The 17,565-nt window shown below is 37.1% G+C and overlaps 6 protein-coding genes across 9 annotated transcripts; 3 read left to right on the forward strand and 3 right to left on the reverse strand.

Annotated features, from left to right (window-relative positions):
* Nucleotides 1-240: 240 nt before the first annotated feature.
* Nucleotides 241-3,086, forward strand: Rpt4 (Regulatory particle triple-A ATPase 4). Its single transcript, XM_076811775.1, has 8 exons — nucleotides 241-488; nucleotides 553-753; nucleotides 1,403-1,482; nucleotides 1,554-1,593; nucleotides 1,826-1,962; nucleotides 2,038-2,410; nucleotides 2,476-2,739; nucleotides 2,813-3,086. Exons 2-8 carry the CDS (start codon nucleotides 657-659, stop codon nucleotides 3,001-3,003), a joined length of 1,182 nt encoding a protein of 393 aa, XP_076667890.1. The 5' UTR covers nucleotides 241-488; nucleotides 553-656; the 3' UTR covers nucleotides 3,004-3,086.
* Wuho (tRNA (guanine-N(7)-)-methyltransferase non-catalytic subunit wuho) lies at nucleotides 2,914-4,761 on the reverse strand. Its single transcript, XM_076811776.1, has one exon. The coding sequence runs from the start codon at nucleotides 4,404-4,406 to the stop codon at nucleotides 3,243-3,245; it is 1,164 nt and encodes a 387-aa protein (XP_076667891.1). The 5' UTR covers nucleotides 4,407-4,761; the 3' UTR covers nucleotides 2,914-3,242.
* Nucleotides 4,762-5,333: 572 nt separating this feature from the next.
* Bwa (alkaline ceramidase) lies at nucleotides 5,334-8,527 on the forward strand. Of its 2 annotated transcripts, none has more exons than XM_076811782.1 (5): nucleotides 5,334-5,454; nucleotides 6,151-6,307; nucleotides 6,376-6,613; nucleotides 6,694-7,497; nucleotides 8,261-8,527. In XM_076811782.1, exons 2-4 carry the CDS (start codon nucleotides 6,190-6,192, stop codon nucleotides 7,013-7,015), a joined length of 678 nt encoding a protein of 225 aa, XP_076667897.1. In that variant the 5' UTR covers nucleotides 5,334-5,454; nucleotides 6,151-6,189; the 3' UTR covers nucleotides 7,016-7,497; nucleotides 8,261-8,527. The 2 variants fall into 2 exon arrangements, with proteins under 2 accessions (XP_076667897.1, XP_076667896.1); XM_076811781.1 differs by having other exon boundaries at nucleotides 5,355-5,498.
* Nucleotides 8,265-9,318, reverse strand: Purple (6-pyruvoyl tetrahydrobiopterin synthase purple). The gene is made up of 3 exons (XM_076811788.1): nucleotides 9,084-9,318; nucleotides 8,916-8,995; nucleotides 8,265-8,853 (listed from the first exon to the last, which is right to left on the reverse strand). The coding sequence occupies exons 1-3, from the start codon at nucleotides 9,146-9,148 to the stop codon at nucleotides 8,567-8,569; spliced, it is 432 nt and encodes a 143-aa protein (XP_076667903.1). The 5' UTR covers nucleotides 9,149-9,318; the 3' UTR covers nucleotides 8,265-8,566.
* A 202-nt stretch (nucleotides 9,319-9,520) lies between these two features.
* Nucleotides 9,521-13,565, forward strand: Arp2 (Actin-related protein 2). 3 transcript variants are annotated; one of them, XM_076811771.1, is made up of 8 exons: nucleotides 9,521-9,875; nucleotides 10,026-10,136; nucleotides 10,347-10,364; nucleotides 11,334-11,413; nucleotides 11,481-11,616; nucleotides 11,697-12,056; nucleotides 12,131-12,409; nucleotides 12,494-13,565. In XM_076811771.1, the coding sequence occupies exons 1-8, from the start codon at nucleotides 9,828-9,830 to the stop codon at nucleotides 12,668-12,670; spliced, it is 1,209 nt and encodes a 402-aa protein (XP_076667886.1). In that variant the 5' UTR covers nucleotides 9,521-9,827; the 3' UTR covers nucleotides 12,671-13,565. The 3 variants fall into 3 exon arrangements, with proteins under 3 accessions (XP_076667886.1, XP_076667888.1, XP_076667889.1); XM_076811773.1 differs by lacking the exon at nucleotides 10,347-10,364 and adding an exon at nucleotides 10,814-10,831; XM_076811774.1 differs by lacking the exon at nucleotides 10,347-10,364 and having other exon boundaries at nucleotides 9,523-9,875.
* Nucleotides 13,566-14,002: 437 nt separating this feature from the next.
* Nucleotides 14,003-17,529, reverse strand: Cert (ceramide transfer protein). Its single transcript, XM_076811769.1, has 8 exons — nucleotides 16,771-17,529; nucleotides 16,557-16,676; nucleotides 16,217-16,454; nucleotides 15,798-16,081; nucleotides 15,542-15,709; nucleotides 15,035-15,463; nucleotides 14,830-14,962; nucleotides 14,003-14,728 (listed from the first exon to the last, which is right to left on the reverse strand). Exons 1-8 carry the CDS (start codon nucleotides 17,041-17,043, stop codon nucleotides 14,601-14,603), a joined length of 1,773 nt encoding a protein of 590 aa, XP_076667884.1. The 5' UTR covers nucleotides 17,044-17,529; the 3' UTR covers nucleotides 14,003-14,600.
* Between the last annotated feature and the right edge of the window lie 36 nt (nucleotides 17,530-17,565).

Here is a 17,565-nt window from a genome sequence, read left to right on the forward strand (position 1 = left end):
GCGTGCCTGATACTTTTCAGCTCCGGGTAGTAGGAGCGCACGACGCGAGTAAGTAGCTTTTAGAGGGAGAGGGAATGCTCTTTAAAAAGAGGCGGAGATATTCGGAACACGCCGTTTCTGTCAGTTGGGATACGGAGCGAGAGAGAAAGAAAGAGAGTAAGCGTGTGCAATAAAGAGAGATATCGGCCACATTCAGCAGTGTCATCGCTCTTTCATGGTTATATCGCTCATTCGTCCTTAAATTAATTAAATTGTTAATATTCTTTCAAAGTCTTTGCTTTAATTGTATGCAAGGGCCCTAGATCTTAGAATTGGAAATAAACGAGTGTAGCGGTCGTTGTAATTGTTCGCGACGGTGCGTCGATTTCCTAGCTCCAATCAAAGAGCTAGTCTTTACGTAAAATAAAACTAATGTAATCGTGAATTGGTAGAACAATACTCCACGCAAGTGTCTTATTTATTCAGTTTCAAATACAGCTGCTTAAGAGGTGAGATATCGAAGCTATTCTTTAGCTTTCCAGTTTCCACTGACGTATGCACTTGTGGTTGCAGGCATACGCGCACTGGCAATTGCCAATGTTCTGAAGAATCTGTTGGACATCTATGACTTCTATAGAAACATTGCCCGAGACAGTTAGACAGCAAAATAAGTGAAGATGGCAACTACTATAGACTCAGTCAGGGAAAATGCCCTCCAAGATTATCGGAAAAAGCTCCTCGAGCATAAAGAAGTGGAGTCACGTTTAAAAGAAAGTAAGGCACATTTCTTATAAGTATTTCTCACGCTCGGGATGTCTTTATAAGCGGCTCGATGAACCTAACCTCAAACTTGGTATATTAAAATCATACTTTTAGATTGCTATATACCACTGTAGTGAGACCTATATTAGAATATGAGTCCATAATATGGTCCCCTTCACAGTCGAAATACGACTCGCTCCTAAAAAGAAATTCTTAAGGTTCGCAGCATATAAACTGCGAAATCCCATGCTACATGACAATCACGATTATGTATCAATACTTAATACAATGAATCTGTCGACTGTACGCGAGAGAAATATTAACTTTTATGCGCCGCACAGGCATATGCGAATAAGGTCGACGTTTCATTGCTCTATGTTTAAAACTACGAATGCTCTGCGTGACCCAATTAATCCCATAACTGCTTCTGCTAACTCGTATACAGATCTTGTCGATTTCTTTTCTGGGTCTGTATCCTCGTTCAGAAGCACTCTATACCGCACTATGTGTTCGCACAGGGGAACCACTCTGTGATTTTCTATAATTTGTAGAAATCTTTAGTAGTATATACTTTGTATATAGGGTTATGACCCGTCAATAATAATAATAATAATTAAAAAATGTTTGCAATAAATCTGCATTGTAAACTTTATGCTTTCAGTGAGAGAACACCTCAAAGACTTAACGAAGCAATATGATAAATCCGAAAATGATCTAAAGGCTTTACAAAGCGTTGGACAGGTGAAAAGTTAATTGTCTTTAATCGCCCGTGTATAGAACATTATTAAAAACATGTAATATCTGTTTTTTAGATTGTCGGCGAAGTATTAAAACAACTTACAGAGGAGAAGTGTAAGTATACAAATTGCAGCTGTATAATTATATACGAGCTTATTAGCGAATTTGGTAACTCGCACTGACTCTGCACTGGTGCCAAAAAATGACTTGGATTGGTTGATTCTTATAGAGCTATCTTCGTTTCTATCAGAAACAACCAATCCACGTCATTTTCTGACACCAGTGCAGAGTCAGTGCGAGGTACCGAATTCGCTGTAAGATTCAGTGTATAATTCTGTACTTGCAGTCATAGTGAAGGCAACAAACGGTCCGCGTTATGTTGTCGGCTGTCGACGACAACTCGATAAGAATAAATTGAAGTCTGGAACGAGAGTGGCGCTCGATATGACGACTCTTACCATAATGCGTTATTTGCCCCGCGAGGTAAAGTACAGTTTACTTTCCGGAAAACATACGTTGGGCTCTGAACGCGTATGAAACGATCCTTACCATTTTCAGGTCGATCCTCTGGTTTATAACATGTCGCACGAAGATCCCGGCGATATTACGTATTCTGCGATCGGTGGTCTAAGCGAACAGCTACGCGAGCTGAGAGAAGTTATAGAATTACCACTGATAAACCCCGAACTGTTTCAAAGAGTGGGTATCACTCCTCCAAAAGGCTGTCTCTTGTATGGACCTCCGGGAACTGGGAAAACATTGTTGGCGAGAGCTGTCGCCAGCCAGTTGGATGCAAATTTCCTGAAAGTTGTGTCGAGTGCTATTGTTGATAAATATATTGGTGAATCGGCGAGACTGATCAGAGAAATGTTTAATTACGCACGAGATCATCAACCTTGCATCATATTCATGGACGAAATCGATGCGATTGGTACGAATATTATGATCTTTAGAAAACGAAGAGCTGTACCTTTACGATCATTTATTTCTGCACAGGTGGCCGGAGATTTTCTGAAGGCACAAGTGCCGACCGAGAAATCCAACGAACTTTGATGGAACTATTGAACCAGATGGATGGTTTCGATTCCTTGGGTCAAGTTAAAATGATCATGGCTACGAACAGACCGGACACTTTGGATCCAGCTTTATTGCGACCTGGTAGATTAGACAGGAAGATCGAGATTCCATTACCTAATGAGCAGGCGCGTTTAGAAATTTTAAAGATCCATGCCACACCCATATCCAAGCACGGAGAAATTGGTAAAGAGTTACTTTACACCTTCGTCACTTTTATTTATAAATAGAGACTATTAACGTTTTGAATTTAATCTAGATTACGAAGCAGTAGTTAAACTCTCCGACGGGTTCAATGGTGCCGACTTGAGGAACGTCTGCACAGAAGCAGGATTATTTGCAATAAGATTAGAAAGAGAATATGTAATACAAGAAGATTTTATGAAAGCGGTCAGAAAAGTGTCAGATAACAAGAAACTCGAATCGAAATTAGATTACAAGCCAGTATAATTGATATTGATTATACTAAATTTAAAACCCAATTAATTCATAACCAATGTGTGGTTCAATAAAACGAATTTACTTTATTGTAACACTATTTGTATTTTATAATGAAAACATGTGCTTCAGAACAGCTTTAATAATTTCGAGGCAATCCGAGTCCTTTGTAACTCTGAATCATTTGTTCAAATTCCATATCACAACGAAGCATTTCATTACTGAAAGCTCAGCCTCTTTGATATCAAAGATCATTCAGCGGTGCTAGCGAGGCGTGTCTTTTTTCTATCAAAATACTCTTGAACATTGTCATACTTTCTTTTATACAAAATTGGAAATAAATTCTGTTTAATAGCGTCTTTTCCCAAACTTGTCCATAGATTATTCAATCGATCTAGTTTATGGTTCATTGCGTCATTCGGTACAAACTTATTATCTTTAATTTCATATACTTTAAACCCTAGTTCATTCAACAGCCATAAATTCCTATTATGAAGATTACATTCTATGGGTTCGCCGTCTGTAACTATGGATTCTATATACGTTGCTTCATAATTTGATTCGGCGCTACTGTTAATAATGTAAACCAATAACAACGGGTTATTATAAAAGCTCATCACGACCAGAGACGACGTTGCGTCGAGCGCTGAGAGTCTTAAATGTTTAATGGGTAAAATTTCCACAGACTCTTCCAAGTGACACTCTTGAAGTTGTTGATTGAACTTCTCGATGTCACTCTTAAATATTTTGTCGTGGAAATCGACGCGCAGCAGTTCCTTTCCGATCTTATAGTCCCATAAAACAAAGACGCCGTCCCCTCCGCAAGATACCAAAACACTTTGGTTATGAGGTAACTCGAAAATATTTGTCACAAACTTTTTATGCCCCAAACAATAGGACAGAATGTTATACGAGTTTGGAAACACCGATACTCTGATCTTCTCGTCTCTATCCGTCGTAATAATATACTTCTTATCTTCCGTAACCAATACGTCAAGTAACATAGACAAATGTCCCAGAAGTAACGTTCCATTGTCGTTAGAATTATTGCTATCGTACAGGTAAACGTCCCCGGCTTTGTCAGCGACAACTATATCATTGCTCGGGGTAAAACGTACTTTGCTAGCGGCTCTGGCGAGCGTTCTGTTCCACAAGAGGTTCCGGTTCTTCCTCTCGTACAGACACAGTTGCTTACGATTGGTACAAACGAGGAAATACTTTCCATCGTTTGAAAACGTTACGTTCGTTAACGTGTGGAATGTCTCGATGTTTACATTGTTGTGTGAATCAATTTTTCTGTCTACTTGCAATTCGGGTAAATGAATCATGTTTATCGTATCATTCTCGACGTCGTATATTACGACTTGCTCGTTGTTACACAGAGCGACGTTCGAGTCGTACATGCAGAAGCTCATAATTAAAACAGAAACTTTGTTGAACAGAAATTGTTCATAACAGAACCATATATAGTCGAGAATAATTGAGAAACTTCACCGCACGTGGAACTGGACACGTGCATACAGCCACATGCAGCACGCTGTCGCTGTATGTCAATAATAGAGCTCACAGATGTTACCAACCTTTATAAAATTCTCTGAACGTATGCATGGAGTCAGAGAGTGATGGGTTCGACACGAAGGCTCGTACTTAAACAGAACAAATTAACGTAATCGGGTTGTCGATTTTTACTTGTTCACAAAGAATAAGGAAACATTTCTCTCTTACAGCGATCGTTTCCAAGAAAAACATTGGATAAAGATAAAGCGAATATTTTGTAGAACTAAATTGTTTGAAAGCTTACATGAAATGAAATAGACTGTAGCCATCGCTACTACAAGGAGATTAGAAACTTTATTTAAAGATAACTGAACGGGGCAATTTGTTCCAATCGGTTATTTCTTTAATAAGAAGTTTTCAGAGTTGCTCATTTTACGTTGTGTTTATCACCAGCGTCGACTGCGAATTTCTTCATCTATCAAACAATACATTTGGTCAATGACGCATGTGCTGTGTATGTAAGTACAAACACACCGTGAGCGTTAGGAATATTGTGGCGTAGTGCACGAGCGTGTGCGTAGCTGTCACCGTGGCATTGTTGTCATCTCCGACTTGTGATTAAAACCCAAACAATTGATATGCAGATATGGGAGACATTTGACGTATATAATAGCAAACCTCGATGCGTATTAAAGTATTTCCGAGTGACAGTATGCGTTATTAGACAAAGAGTGCGAGCTCCTAAGAACGCTCCTTTGTTGTTCTAACATCCTGTGTGTGTTCCAAAGGATTTATCTAGAAATTTTCCAATAATTGGAATTAGAGGACTATTTTAGCAATTGCAGGTGTAGGACTTTTACATTCTTAGACTTTTATATTTGTAAAAATCGAGTGACACGTTAGATATACACTTCACTATGTGGAAACCATTTGAAGCTGGAAGTTCACCAGTTGATTGGTGTGAAAGTAATTATAGCATTTCTTCTAGTATCGCAGAGTTTACAAACACTGTATGTATCTTACAATGAAAATAAATTTAGATATTATGTTTTACATTCTCTCAGTATCTACTGCACTTTCTTCATTTTGCATTCCGTCACTTACAGTGGCGTTCAAAAGTATTTAGCCACCTTTTAAAATCGCATAACTTTTTTAAAATTTATCCAAGGGCTTGAGTTTTTTTGAGAAGATAGAAGGATTAGTTTGCTAAGTGACGTGATTCGTTGTTTTTTTTTTAAACTTCTAGCTTCTCAAAAAAACTCAAGTCGTTTGGATTACTTTTAAAAAAGTTATGCGATTTTAAAGGGTAGCCGAATACTTTTGCACATCACTGTAAGTGTCTTGGTTCCTTTGTTCGAAAAGTATTCATTAAAGCCAGGAATCCACCGGGAAGCTAAGCTATGCTATGTGATGCTATGCTATGTTATGCCATGCCATGCTACGTTTTAAAAAAAATTAGCTTCAATACATTCTTATGGAACCGTTTCCACCAAAAGCTACGTTAAAACATAGCATCGCATAGCATAGCATAGTTTAGCTTAGCTACCTGGTGGATTCCCAGCTTAATACCATTGAAACTTATCAAACACATTATTGAATCCATGATATTTCTTTCGGATTATTGCTGGAATGATAATAAAGTCATGAAAATTTTGCTTGTAGTTGAGTAATGTTGTGTTCCTGTTACTTCCTCCTGTCCTTATGCATCTCTTCAGAGATTACGGGCGCTTTGTAAATCCTGGAATTCATGTGATTTGGTTCCTGCTGATGATAGTAGGTCTGAGCAGTGCTTATTTTCATGCTACATTATCACTTATAGGTAAGTAATCAACGGCTACAGATTTAAGAAGTACAAATGCATCTGAAAGTGTTCCATATGTTACATAGGACAATTATTAGATGAATTAGCAATTTTGTGGGTGTATATGGCTGGCTTCTGTATGTTCTTTCCAAGAAGATACTTCCCAAATATTTTACACAACGACAGGAAACTTCTTTCCATATGTGCAACCTTGCCGACGCTTATCGCGACTGGTTTGTCTCTGATACATCCTGCAATAAATGCATTTGCGTTGATGAGCCTCTGCATACCAGCATTTGGATTTATGATAATTGAATTGAAAAGGTAACATTCTCTATTAATATCTGTATAACTATATATTTGACGCAGCACCTAATTATAATATTGTCCATGCTTCTCCTAAGGACAAAGTCGATCAGAGTCTATAGATTGGGATTGAGATGCGGTGCAGTGTGGTTGCTAGCAGTCGCTTGCTGGCTGAACGATCGTTTATTCTGTGATACTTGGCTGAATCTGAATTTCCCTTACCTACACGCGCTTTGGCATTTGTTCATTTTTATTGCGAGCTACACGGCTGCGGTGCTCTTCGCGTATTTCTCTGTGAAGGACGAGAAACCACAGCAATCGCCGATACTAAAATATTGGCCAAAGGATGACTTTGAGCTCGGTATACCTTATGTAACTATTAGGAGTTACATCACATTTGATACAAACACGAATATATAATTGTGAATATAAATGTAAAGAAAACGGGTCTGCATTTATCGAACAGTGATCTTAATTTTGAAGACAAGTAGCAAGGATATATTAGGATGTTAAAGTATGCTATTTACGTTAATTTAAGGATTTAACTTTGTACCAATGTTTTTACAAAGAGAAACGTATATATTTTACATTTGTCTATCTTACATAGGAGATGGATCTGTCTTTTTAAATTTGTGATACTATTCTAGCTATTACTTTTTGTACAAATATATGCGATTAAGAAATTAATAGGCTATCTTTAGAAGTGTAATATTAAAATAGAATATCAGAACAGTTATTCTCCTAACAAATATAGATGAATATTGTTATAACATATTTCCATGCTGAGAAAAAGATGGAATGCAATATTGCATTGAAATAATTTCATGACTCTACTTAGTGTAATTAGGCTACTGTACTTATTTGTAACAACATCAACCGAAAATCTATTTCCTTAAGGGGAGGTTCCGGTCTAAAAGTCGATTTTTTTTTATTTCATTTTTCCAATGTTCAACTTTTTAGGAATGCGTGTTTAAAAGGATTTGTTGAAATTCGTAAAATTCCCGAAGTTATAGGCATTTGAATAGCATCAAATGCATGGGTAACACCCGGCCACTCGGCACTCACGTAAAACTTTAAACGCGTTTTTCTCGAAACAGTGTTCTCAAAACGGTGGGACCTGTATCTCCAAAAGTTATTATCCGATTCGACTGAAACTTTTTTTACTTTGAAGAATATACTTCTGGCTAGGAGGGAAGCTAGAAAAAATACAAAAGGATTGAAAATTTATAATTTTCAAAGGCGTTGAAAGGACGAAAAATATAGGGGAAAAGTGATTTCAAACTTCAAGTGTCGTTATTTTCTTAAAAAATGTCATTTTGCATTTTTCTGGTTCCCCCACCTAGCCAGAAGTATATTCTTCAAAATAAGAAAAGTTTCAGTCGAATCGGATAATAACTTTTGGGGAAACAGGTCCCACCGATTTGGATGAATTTTTTGACGCCTCGACTTTAACGACTCCCCAGTGCGGTCTACAATGATTAATTATAAAACAAAAAATATATTTCTATAATTTAAAACATCCTTAATACAATGCAAAAAGTTCCATTAAATTATACATAGTAGTTTTCCTTTAATTAATTTCTAAAGATCACCTATTTTGATGGGCTCTAGACCGGAACCTCCCCTTAAATATGATTCCACTGTATGAATCCGCGTTTCCGTTAGAAGATTATATTTATTACACTTTTCTGTGTCCTTTATGAAATAGACTTTAATAAACCCAACATCCTATGTAAATAACTTATACAATATGTCTATATACTTAAGTAACAATATCAATGTGTTATGCGCGAACACCATTTGATACATTTATGTATCACCTTTTGCAGAAGATACACTACTTTAAAATTAAACGATCTGTTTAATACTTTGCCCTTGAGTATCCAACAATTAGTAAATTAAAGTTTCAAATATACCCATTTATAAAAGCAGTATGTAACACTGTCATTTCTCACTTTGAGATCCTGAAAATTAAGTCTCTTTCTCTCCTCTGTAAATGACAATGTTTCTATCAGTCTCGTGAATCTTGACCTCGTACAAAAGACTTGGATCAGGCAGCAATTTTTTTAATTCGTCAAAAATGTAGACAGCTACATTTTCAGTGGTAGAAACAACATTCTCAAAATAGGGTACATCCTTGTCTAAATTCTTGTGGTCTAATTGGTCCATCAAGACTCTTTTCATGTACACTTTTAAATCTGACAAGTTCATGACCATGCCTGTTACACGATCTACAGGTCCACGTACAGTAACTTCAACTGCAATAAAACAAATACAATAAAAAGTCTTAAGTCTTAAGAGAGCAGTACCAACAACTCGCCTGTATAATTGTGACCATGTCCCCAATAGTTATTACACTTTCCATATGTGTTCCTGTTCTCCTCGTCAGTTAAGTCAGTGCTAAATAAAGAAAACCAATTAATCATATATTGTTAAAAAACGTTCCTTTTAACAGAACTCTCCACAAGTTCGAAATAATTTTAGGCACCTGTGTAGGCGATGACAGCTGGATATAGCTTCCTTCCTAGTCAGATAAGCAATCGGGCGTGCCATTGCGGCTGGACGATTTCAGATTCTAATATGTTTTATGCAGTTATAAGCGTATAAATGCTGTGCCTGTATAAGAGTATAACGAAGAAAAGTTATCCACGAGTAGCAGTAATTGCGAGGATTTAATTGCAAGAAGTCTATTTTCTTGCATAATCATCAATTTTTTAGGTCGCGTCATTATTTTCGATAACGGGAATTCGAATAAAATAGGTACGCGCGAAAGGGAAGAGTTTTATCTGTCAAAGCGAACGAGAAGAGCAGATAAGTTGTTCAGGAATCAGGAGAGAGATATCGCTGGCCAATGAAATCACGGGATTGCGTGTGGGACTTAAAGGAACGAACCACGAATAGAACAGGAGCTTGCCGACAAAGTCAGTGAGTTTGTGCCAGTTTGTGCCATCGATTCGCTCAGTGTGTGGTAAAAGTGATCTCGCGTTTTTGAACAGGAATATTTTCCAATCCGGCGAATTTTAATCGGGGCCCCTCTGAAACTACGAGGCGTCGCTCGTTTTAATGTGAATGCTAGCCGAGTTTTACAACGGCCGTTGTTGCTCTCGAAACCGTCATGCTGGTAACGCCCTAAACTTGCAGGAATTAGTCATTTCACGGAATGTGTAATGTTTAACAGGATCTAACGTAACGAACAGGAAAGATCGGTTTAAATAACAACATCGAACAGAAAATGGATAGCAAGGGCAGAAAGATTATAGTTTGCGATAATGGAACAGGGGTAAGGTTATACGGTTTTGCTCCATTTTCGGTCCACCCTTGTTTCTTTTAAGCGGTCGCCTCGATGCCTCTGTTAACAGTAATTTCTGTTAAAGTACCATTACGCGGCACGATTAAGAATGCATCTATCATGTTTCTATCGTACTTGCAGTTCGTCAAGTGTGGATACGCAGGAGCGAATTTTCCAGCGCACATATTCCCATCCATAGTTGGACGTCCTATTATTAGAGCTGTCAATAAGATAGGCGAGATTGATGTGAAGGTAGGTTCTTTAATTTCCTAGATTCGATAGAGACGTAAGAGCATATGCCACGGTTTCATTTGATTATTCCGGGGGTCTCTTGGGATTATAATTTGCGGGTAAAATATATCTGGCTTTATACTTACTATGCGCGGAAGCTTGAATCTAGTCAAAGAAGTTAAATTCGCATTAATTTTTAAGCAACCTATTAATAATTTACTTAATTTTCAGCAACAGTATTGTATTCGTGTAAGTCGATTCACAATGTTACACTGTGTGCCCCAGTGCTTAAGTTCTATCCAAAGTAATCCATGCATTTGACCACTGATGTAAATAAAGTTTGACTTGTCGATCCTTTTTACTAACAAATATTCAGACGGATTATATGTGTCGAAAGTAAGATGGACATCCTTTCCAAGATTATTAAGCTATATAACAATTTTATGAAAGTATAATTAACACTCAATAGGGTCGAGTGATCGTTCTCTATCTTCCAATTAATTATGGCAAATGCGCCCACCACACTGTATAATTAGTGTTTTATTTCTTTGCCATTGAATATGCATAAAACACAGAACGTCGAAAAGTCAAAGTGTTGCACAGAGTTGACTTTTTATATCTATGTGTGTGGGTTTGTGTATATATTGTATTTTTGATAATTATCTAATGTATTTGTGTGCTTACACTTGCTCTCGTAGGATGTGCTTAACATGCCTGTAAGTTTATTGCATTTTCTTGACGCTAATATCTAAATGTATCGATATTACATCAGTGCTTAAAGAACTAAACATTTATGGAACACTAGTTTTCACGTTCGTCTCGGCGATATTCATCTATCAATCGGATCTTTAGCGTCGAGTCATTTCTTTCTAATCCTTGTACTCGTATACGTAGCGACGGTTTAAATAATTAGCGCCGTATTGCCTAAATACAAAGTGGCTATGTGAATATCGAAAAAAAAGAGGTAATGTACCAGCCATTAAGAGATTTTTAACGATAGGAATCTAAGAATAAAATTTCTTTCTTACGGAAACTAGGTATATTTATTTGTGTTCATAGTTACCTGCATTCCAAACTAGTTATCTTATGAGAGATTAAAATGTATTCTGTTATTGGAACACTAACGATTAACGATAAACTAATTAAACTTAATACATTAATATAATATATATTCGGAGCGCATAGTTATATTTAAGTCATGGTATGTTATTACTGCAGGATTTAATGGTTGGGGATGAAGCGAGTAAACTTCGTTCTATGCTAGAGATTAGTTACCCAATGCAAAATGGAATTGTTAGGTGTGTATGCGAATGTATCTAACTTGCATGTATTCTGAATTATTAAATCCATTGAAATACCTAACAGGAATTGGGAGGACATGTGTCATGTTTGGGACTATACATTTGGAAAAGAAAAGATGAACATTAATCCTAGAGAGTGTAAAATTTTGTTAACGGAGCCACCGATGAATCCCATCACCAATAGAGAGAAAATGATCGAGGTAAAACACTGTTGTAAATACTTCTTGCCCTATGACAAATCTCTTTCGATTTCACTTCCGATTTTATGAAATGATTTCAGGTAATGTTTGAAAAGTACGGTTTCGCGGGAACGTACATTGCGATTCAGGCAGTACTTACATTATACGCTCAAGGGTTGATTAGCGGTATCGTGGTAGATTCCGGAGACGGAGTCACTCACATATGTCCTGTGTTCGAAGGATACGCTTTACCTCATCTTACTCGGCGGTTAGATATAGCCGGTCGAGATATCACGATGTATTTAATAAAACTTCTTTTGCTACGCGGTTATGCATTTAACCATTCAGCTGATTTCGAGACGGTCAGGATGCTAAAAGAGAAACTGTGCTACATTGGATATAATATTGAAACGGAGGAGAAGCTAGCGCTTGAAACAACGGTCTTAGTTGAATCGTACACTGTGAGTAACAGCTTTTGTATCTACAGACGACGTAGCTGCGCATAGTCCAGTAAGTAACTCATAAATCCTTTCAGCTTCCTGATGGAAGGGTGATAAAAGTAGGCGGCGAGAGATTTACAGCGCCAGAAGTCTTATTCCAACCGCATTTAATAAATGTCGAGGCTCAGGGAATAGCTGAATTAGTGTTTAGTACCATTAAAGCAGCCGATATCGATATAAGGAGCGAGTTGTATAAGCATATTGTACTAAGCGGCGGTAGTACAATGTACCCAGGGCTTCCGTCTAGACTAGAAAGGGAAATTAAACAGCTTTATTTAGAAAGAGTATTAAACAACGATACCTCTAAATTGAATGTATGTATAATAAGTCTAATCTGTTCCTTTTCAAACTTAGTATAAACCTGAACGCATCGTGTACAATCTAATTTGTCTTTACAGAAATTTAAGTTAAAAATCGAAGACTCTCCGAGGCGTAAAGATATGGTTTTCATGGGCGGTGCTGTACTAGCAGAGATAACAAAGGATCGGGACTCGGTATGGATGACAAGGGAAGAATACGAAGAAAAGGGTCTTAGTGTACTGAGAAAATTAGGTTCCTTTGAATCGCAGGGATAATAGTCATTAATATATAGACAAGAAATACACTTTTTTTTACATCTAAAGTCATTCGGAAACTTACGTGCAAAAATTTGATATCTTGCTTTCACAACTGATTTATATCAAATTATCGTTTACAATCACGTACAAGCAACAAATATGATTGGAAAGGTACGTAGTGTAGAGTTATAAGTCTTAAAAATATTAAAGCTTTTTAATTGAGATTAATTTTACTTTAAACACATTAATGTCTAATTCGGTCGAATTAAAAGATTAGCATAAATGATTTGAATTTGCAACGAACTTTTAAAGTAATGTACACGTTTATGTTTGCCATGATGCGTAGCACATTAGTACACGATATACGTTGTAAATATAGCTGTCACGAATACTTCCCCGTTTATCAAATTAGGATGCAGCTTAACTTTCTATCCGCAGGCGTACATTGTAAATTACAGAGAGGTGTGCGCGTGTATGTTTATTTCCCCGAGCTGATACTGACATTACAAAATTCATTTTATGTGTTGTATACGTAATCACAGAAGAAAGCAATTTGTTTATGTAATGGCTAAAATTAAGTAACCAAATTTGTAAATATTACATTATACTAACAGTATGCATTAAATTTTACGATCTTCCGTACTATTTTATAGAATAACTAGAGGACCTTGTACATCTGCATTTTTTATTACACGATTCTTCTAATTTAAGATGTATATTTCGCACCAGATCTTAATGGAAGCATTTTTAGACATTTTTATTTTTTTTTTTGGATAAGTAATAGATCTTTAATTTTGGCCATTATTGTAATTCATAATATTTAGTTTTTAAGAAGACAGAAAAGCATTTATATACCTCTGTACCCTCCTCTAATAATTCCAAAATGAAAGACTTACTTCAATTAGCACCTGAATACTGACGCACACGTTACATTTAAAAAAGAAAGAAAACTTATTCGAAAGCATATGGTACAGATAATAGATGCAAAATCAACAGACTAAAATGGAAATTTCAATCGATCTAATATGAAATAGAGGAGATGGGGTAAAAGTATTTTGTACGATGTACATACATGGTATAGGATAGTTTTATAATTTTAGTTACATAATTTATAGAAATAAATTTATTTCTTACGAAAACTCTTCCACTAATTTTCAAACCTTGTACATATTTCATTAGCAAGAGTGTATAGGAGACGAGTCTTTCCGATTAGTACAATTAAGTTGAAGGATTTCAATTTTAAAACGTGTAAATATTATGCGAGAAAAGGAATAGAAATATTTGAATCGCGCGTAGCCCGTGGCTCTGACTATGCTAACGAATTGGACGAAAATGAAGTACACGATGCAATTACGACAAATCTACAACAGTCTTTATTATGTTTCTCCATTTGACCTTTATACTGTGTATCCGATGTACACAATTTGTGTATAAATAAAAATAACAATATAATTTGTATCATACAATTTCGTATTTAATTGGATATATAATGTAACAATAGATAAATGTGTATGTATTCGATTTGTTAAGATTTGTACAAGTGGCTTGCGACAGCATTCTGTATAACAATAAAATAACAAGCTGTTATTTAAAGAAGTAAATATAATTTATAAACAGTGCTTTAGCGCGTGTGTCCCACGTTACAAACTTTATCTCGGAAGTGTATACAATACTTTTTTTACGCTTTAATAAATCACTTTCAATGCAACAGTTTACGTCCTGTTCCACTAAGCTATATATATATATAGACCATGTGATGCAAATAAAAAAAAATAGTATACAAAACACTTTCATTTATGCTAGGAGAGTTTCTGTTTCCAAATTCTTACGTTGTATAACTTCTGACTTTTCTTTTTATTTGATATATTAGTACACCAAGAGCGCGAGGACGCTCCGATGCGATAAACAAGGAATTGGATGGAAAATATGAGATTTCTACCAATCACACTTAAAATGTAATCGGTTTATCCTTACACTGGTCGATACAAAAACTAGTGAAACGTTTAAGGAACTTCGGATACTCCCTTTTATAAACGGCACGTAAGACGGATGCTGGAGCCCATCCACCGGGATTAACTGTAATCAACACGCACGAGTGTTACACGCATAATTAAGACACACATCTGCGCACATGTTGAATTAAATTCGAAGAGAGAAGAGTAGAATTTGATACGAACCAACGGAACAATAAGTTATCTTGCACGTAACATTTTCTCTTTTTATTTCCTCCTCGTCTTTCGGAGGGTCGATGAAGGTTTGGCATACCAGGCAGACGGTTAGATAAACTCTTACGCATTTCCCCGTATTTGGCTATAAATAAACATTCCAATGTAGATTAACTCCCGATAGCAGTGAAGCTAATTGAACGTTCGTGAAACTTACGGGATAATCGGTATGTTCTGTACTATGATTACAAACTATCCACAAGTCATGCGCATCTGGGTCTTGATCGTCGGACACTCTGCGTATATGCGACCAGAACAGTGCATCTCTTTGACTCGCTGGCCAAATCCGCTTATGCGTCTGGAGAAATATTAAAGTATCTTTGGAAATGTTTTCAATCACGTTCATGTCTTCGAGCGTCGCTTCCCATCCAGTTCTGTACTCAGGACTAAAGAATATCTCGCAGACTTCGTGACCAGTAACTCCTTTCACAACGTGACACGCTTTCAGGGGATCCACCACTAAGCCGTCTGCTTCTTCCTCGCGCCTGTACATCCGCATGTCACCATCCTCGGCGAACAGCTGCCATCCACCAGCTCCTACTCCAAGCCGCGCATAGTGCAACTGTTGCATCGTTATTTTCTCTATCTGCAAACGAATTATACAAACGAACAGGTGACGCTACTTTAACATAATGGCAATTTATTTTTAAAGTAGGATAATTACCTCCGGCCATAATCTGTGTTTAGCCGCTGGCATGTTAGGAGGAGTTAATATTGAAACTGACTTCTGCTTCAAACGATCTCTCAATTGATTTTCTTCATCGATCTTATCTAATCCAGTCTCTACTGCGTCATAGAATTCTTCGTCACAGAGAGCACTATGTGGACCTTCCTTGAGATTAAACATTGTCCTTTAATTACATGTTCTGTCAAACTCGTGAAATTAAGAAGTAAGGCAAGTGTGTGCTTTATAATCGAACCTCGTAATCTGGACCTCCGTGGATAAGGACTCTAGGTCTAGGAGATTCACCTTGGTGCATCGCAACTTGATCCTTTAAAGTTTTGTAAAGTTCCTGCACTTTTCGCTTTTTCTCAACTTCCTTTTCCCATCTACGACGCCATGCATCTTCTCTCTGGACCATTAATTCGACGCAATGTTGTAACGTTGCCAACACGCCTTCGCTAGTCGCTTTGAAAGTTATTGCTTCGCCCTTAAAATCTACTGCCTGTTCAGCTGGATTGAACATTGTCTCGACTTTATTTTCTGAAATGGATATCTATTATTCACAGTCATGATCATTATTTTTTGAGAAAGGGAGCTGGCACGAAATATGAGGGCAATTACAAAACAGATGACTGCAAGACAAACGAACGTAGATAAATAGAAGCTATCGTGTACCTTTCGTGGAAATATTTTTAGCATTCTCCGCGCAATTATCGAAATACTTTTGCAGAGTATCGATTTGCTTGATCAGAATATCTCTGAAGGTTTCGAGTTCCGCCAATTTCTCTTTCAATCCTCTAACGCCGCGCTTAGTGAAACTACCAGCGCTTGTAATGGATTGTGTATTCGACACAAGCGAGATGGCACTGCCATGACGTTTCAAGCTGTTTTCACTTCCATAACCAGACTCTGACTATTTAAAGTAAACACACACAGCTTGAATAAAATCTAAGGAACTCGGCAATGACGTATCGTACGTATATTCGAGTATGAAAGCTCCCTTCGATTACCATACCTTGTAAGATTTTAAAACATCTACCCAACGCTGCTTTTCCTCTGGATTGCTTGCTCTTAAATACCATACTAAGCAATCATTTACAGACACATCAAATCTACATTCATCAAACTCGTGTGCCTAACAAAACAGGTGGTAAAGAGTGATATCATGATACTTCTTATACAAGTTAATAAATGTACGTGCACCCGCTAAGCTCTATACCAGTCCGTACCTTAATAATAGCTTTATACAAACTTATTGAACCTCGACATCCAAATCCACTGTCCTGCTCGGATTTGTAATAAGATAAAGTACCATCTTTGAGAACAATAAATCTAGTTTGCCAGCCATGTATATAATTTGTCCATTTGGATAGAGTACCCTGAAGTTCTGGAACCACAACCCCGTCGGAACCTTCTTCGTCTACATCGTCGCCGTCAATCTCTGGTTCCAAACATTCGATATCTTCGTTGGCAAGGCGGACCGTTTCTATTTCTTCGGCCATACTTGCGAGCAAATTTCACAGCTTCGACGTGGATCGTTTTTAAGATAAACTCAACATACCCGAGGGGATGTGTTTGAAGTTACCCTGACGCGGGCTAGTCTATCGGTAACTGGCTGGGCGATTAGCAGTTTAAAGTTTCGCAACGCACTCGGTCAGTAATCGGCGGCGAGCTGAGCTTCAGAACATGCTCGATCATTAATTATCGTACGCATAACCTTATGTAAACTGTCTTATCAAATAAACGAGACATCAACAGCTTGTATTTTTTTGGCAAATAATAGGGACGAGTGGCAGATAGAAAATCAACAGTTTTACTCAAGCAGTATTTCCATGAACATTCAATGTCATGCATGATCTTTGTTGATTGGCCATGTTCGCTAAAATTGGATGGTATTACACTTCCTACGAATGTTTAGCGTCACTTTCGCGCTCGAATCGCTATTAAACATGTAACATTCTAAGTTACCTAAGTTAACATCGGAGGAAAACAACTTTAAATGTGCAACGTAATACCGTACTGTC

Source organism: Andrena cerasifolii, chromosome 5 (assembly GCF_050908995.1).
Source record: "Andrena cerasifolii isolate SP2316 chromosome 5, iyAndCera1_principal, whole genome shotgun sequence".
NCBI classification, from domain to species: Eukaryota; Metazoa; Arthropoda; class Insecta; order Hymenoptera; family Andrenidae; genus Andrena; species Andrena cerasifolii.

Excerpts from the sequence above, each read along its gene's own strand:
- Rpt4 (XM_076811775.1), top strand. The coding sequence starts at position 657 with ATGGCAACTACTATAGACTCAGTCAGGGAAAATGCCCTCCAAGATTAT. Across the intron at positions 754-1,402 it reads GGAGTCACGTTTAAAAGAAA|TGAGAGAACACCTCAAAGAC; the intron begins GTAAGGCACATT and ends TTATGCTTTCAG. Across the intron at positions 2,740-2,812 it reads ATCCAAGCACGGAGAAATTG|ATTACGAAGCAGTAGTTAAA; the intron begins GTAAAGAGTTAC and ends AATTTAATCTAG.
- Wuho (XM_076811776.1), bottom strand. The coding sequence starts at position 4,406 with ATGAGCTTCTGCATGTACGACTCGAACGTCGCTCTGTGTAACAACGAG.
- Bwa (XM_076811781.1), top strand. The coding sequence starts at position 5,406 with ATGTGGAAACCATTTGAAGCTGGAAGTTCACCAGTTGATTGGTGTGAA. Across the intron at positions 5,499-6,150 it reads TCGCAGAGTTTACAAACACT|TTGAGTAATGTTGTGTTCCT; the intron begins GTATGTATCTTA and ends TTTTGCTTGTAG. Across the intron at positions 6,308-6,375 it reads TGCTACATTATCACTTATAG|GACAATTATTAGATGAATTA; the intron begins GTAAGTAATCAA and ends TATGTTACATAG.
- Purple (XM_076811788.1), bottom strand. The coding sequence starts at position 9,148 with ATGGCACGCCCGATTGCTTATCTGACTAGGAAGGAAGCTATATCCAGC. Across the intron at positions 8,996-9,083 it reads AGCTGTCATCGCCTACACAG|CACTGACTTAACTGACGAGG; the intron begins GTGCCTAAAATT and ends TTCTTTATTTAG. Across the intron at positions 8,854-8,915 it reads ACATGGTCACAATTATACAG|TTGAAGTTACTGTACGTGGA; the intron begins GCGAGTTGTTGG and ends GTTTTATTGCAG.
- Arp2 (XM_076811771.1), top strand. The coding sequence starts at position 9,828 with ATGGATAGCAAGGGCAGAAAGATTATAGTTTGCGATAATGGAACAGGG. Across the intron at positions 11,414-11,480 it reads ATGCAAAATGGAATTGTTAG|GAATTGGGAGGACATGTGTC; the intron begins GTGTGTATGCGA and ends AATACCTAACAG. Across the intron at positions 11,617-11,696 it reads ATAGAGAGAAAATGATCGAG|GTAATGTTTGAAAAGTACGG; the intron begins GTAAAACACTGT and ends AAATGATTTCAG.
- Cert (XM_076811769.1), bottom strand. The coding sequence starts at position 17,043 with ATGGCCGAAGAAATAGAAACGGTCCGCCTTGCCAACGAAGATATCGAA. Across the intron at positions 16,082-16,216 it reads TAAAAATATTTCCACGAAAG|AAAATAAAGTCGAGACAATG; the intron begins GTACACGATAGC and ends TATCCATTTCAG. Across the intron at positions 15,464-15,541 it reads AACACAGATTATGGCCGGAG|ATAGAGAAAATAACGATGCA; the intron begins GTAATTATCCTA and ends ATTCGTTTGCAG.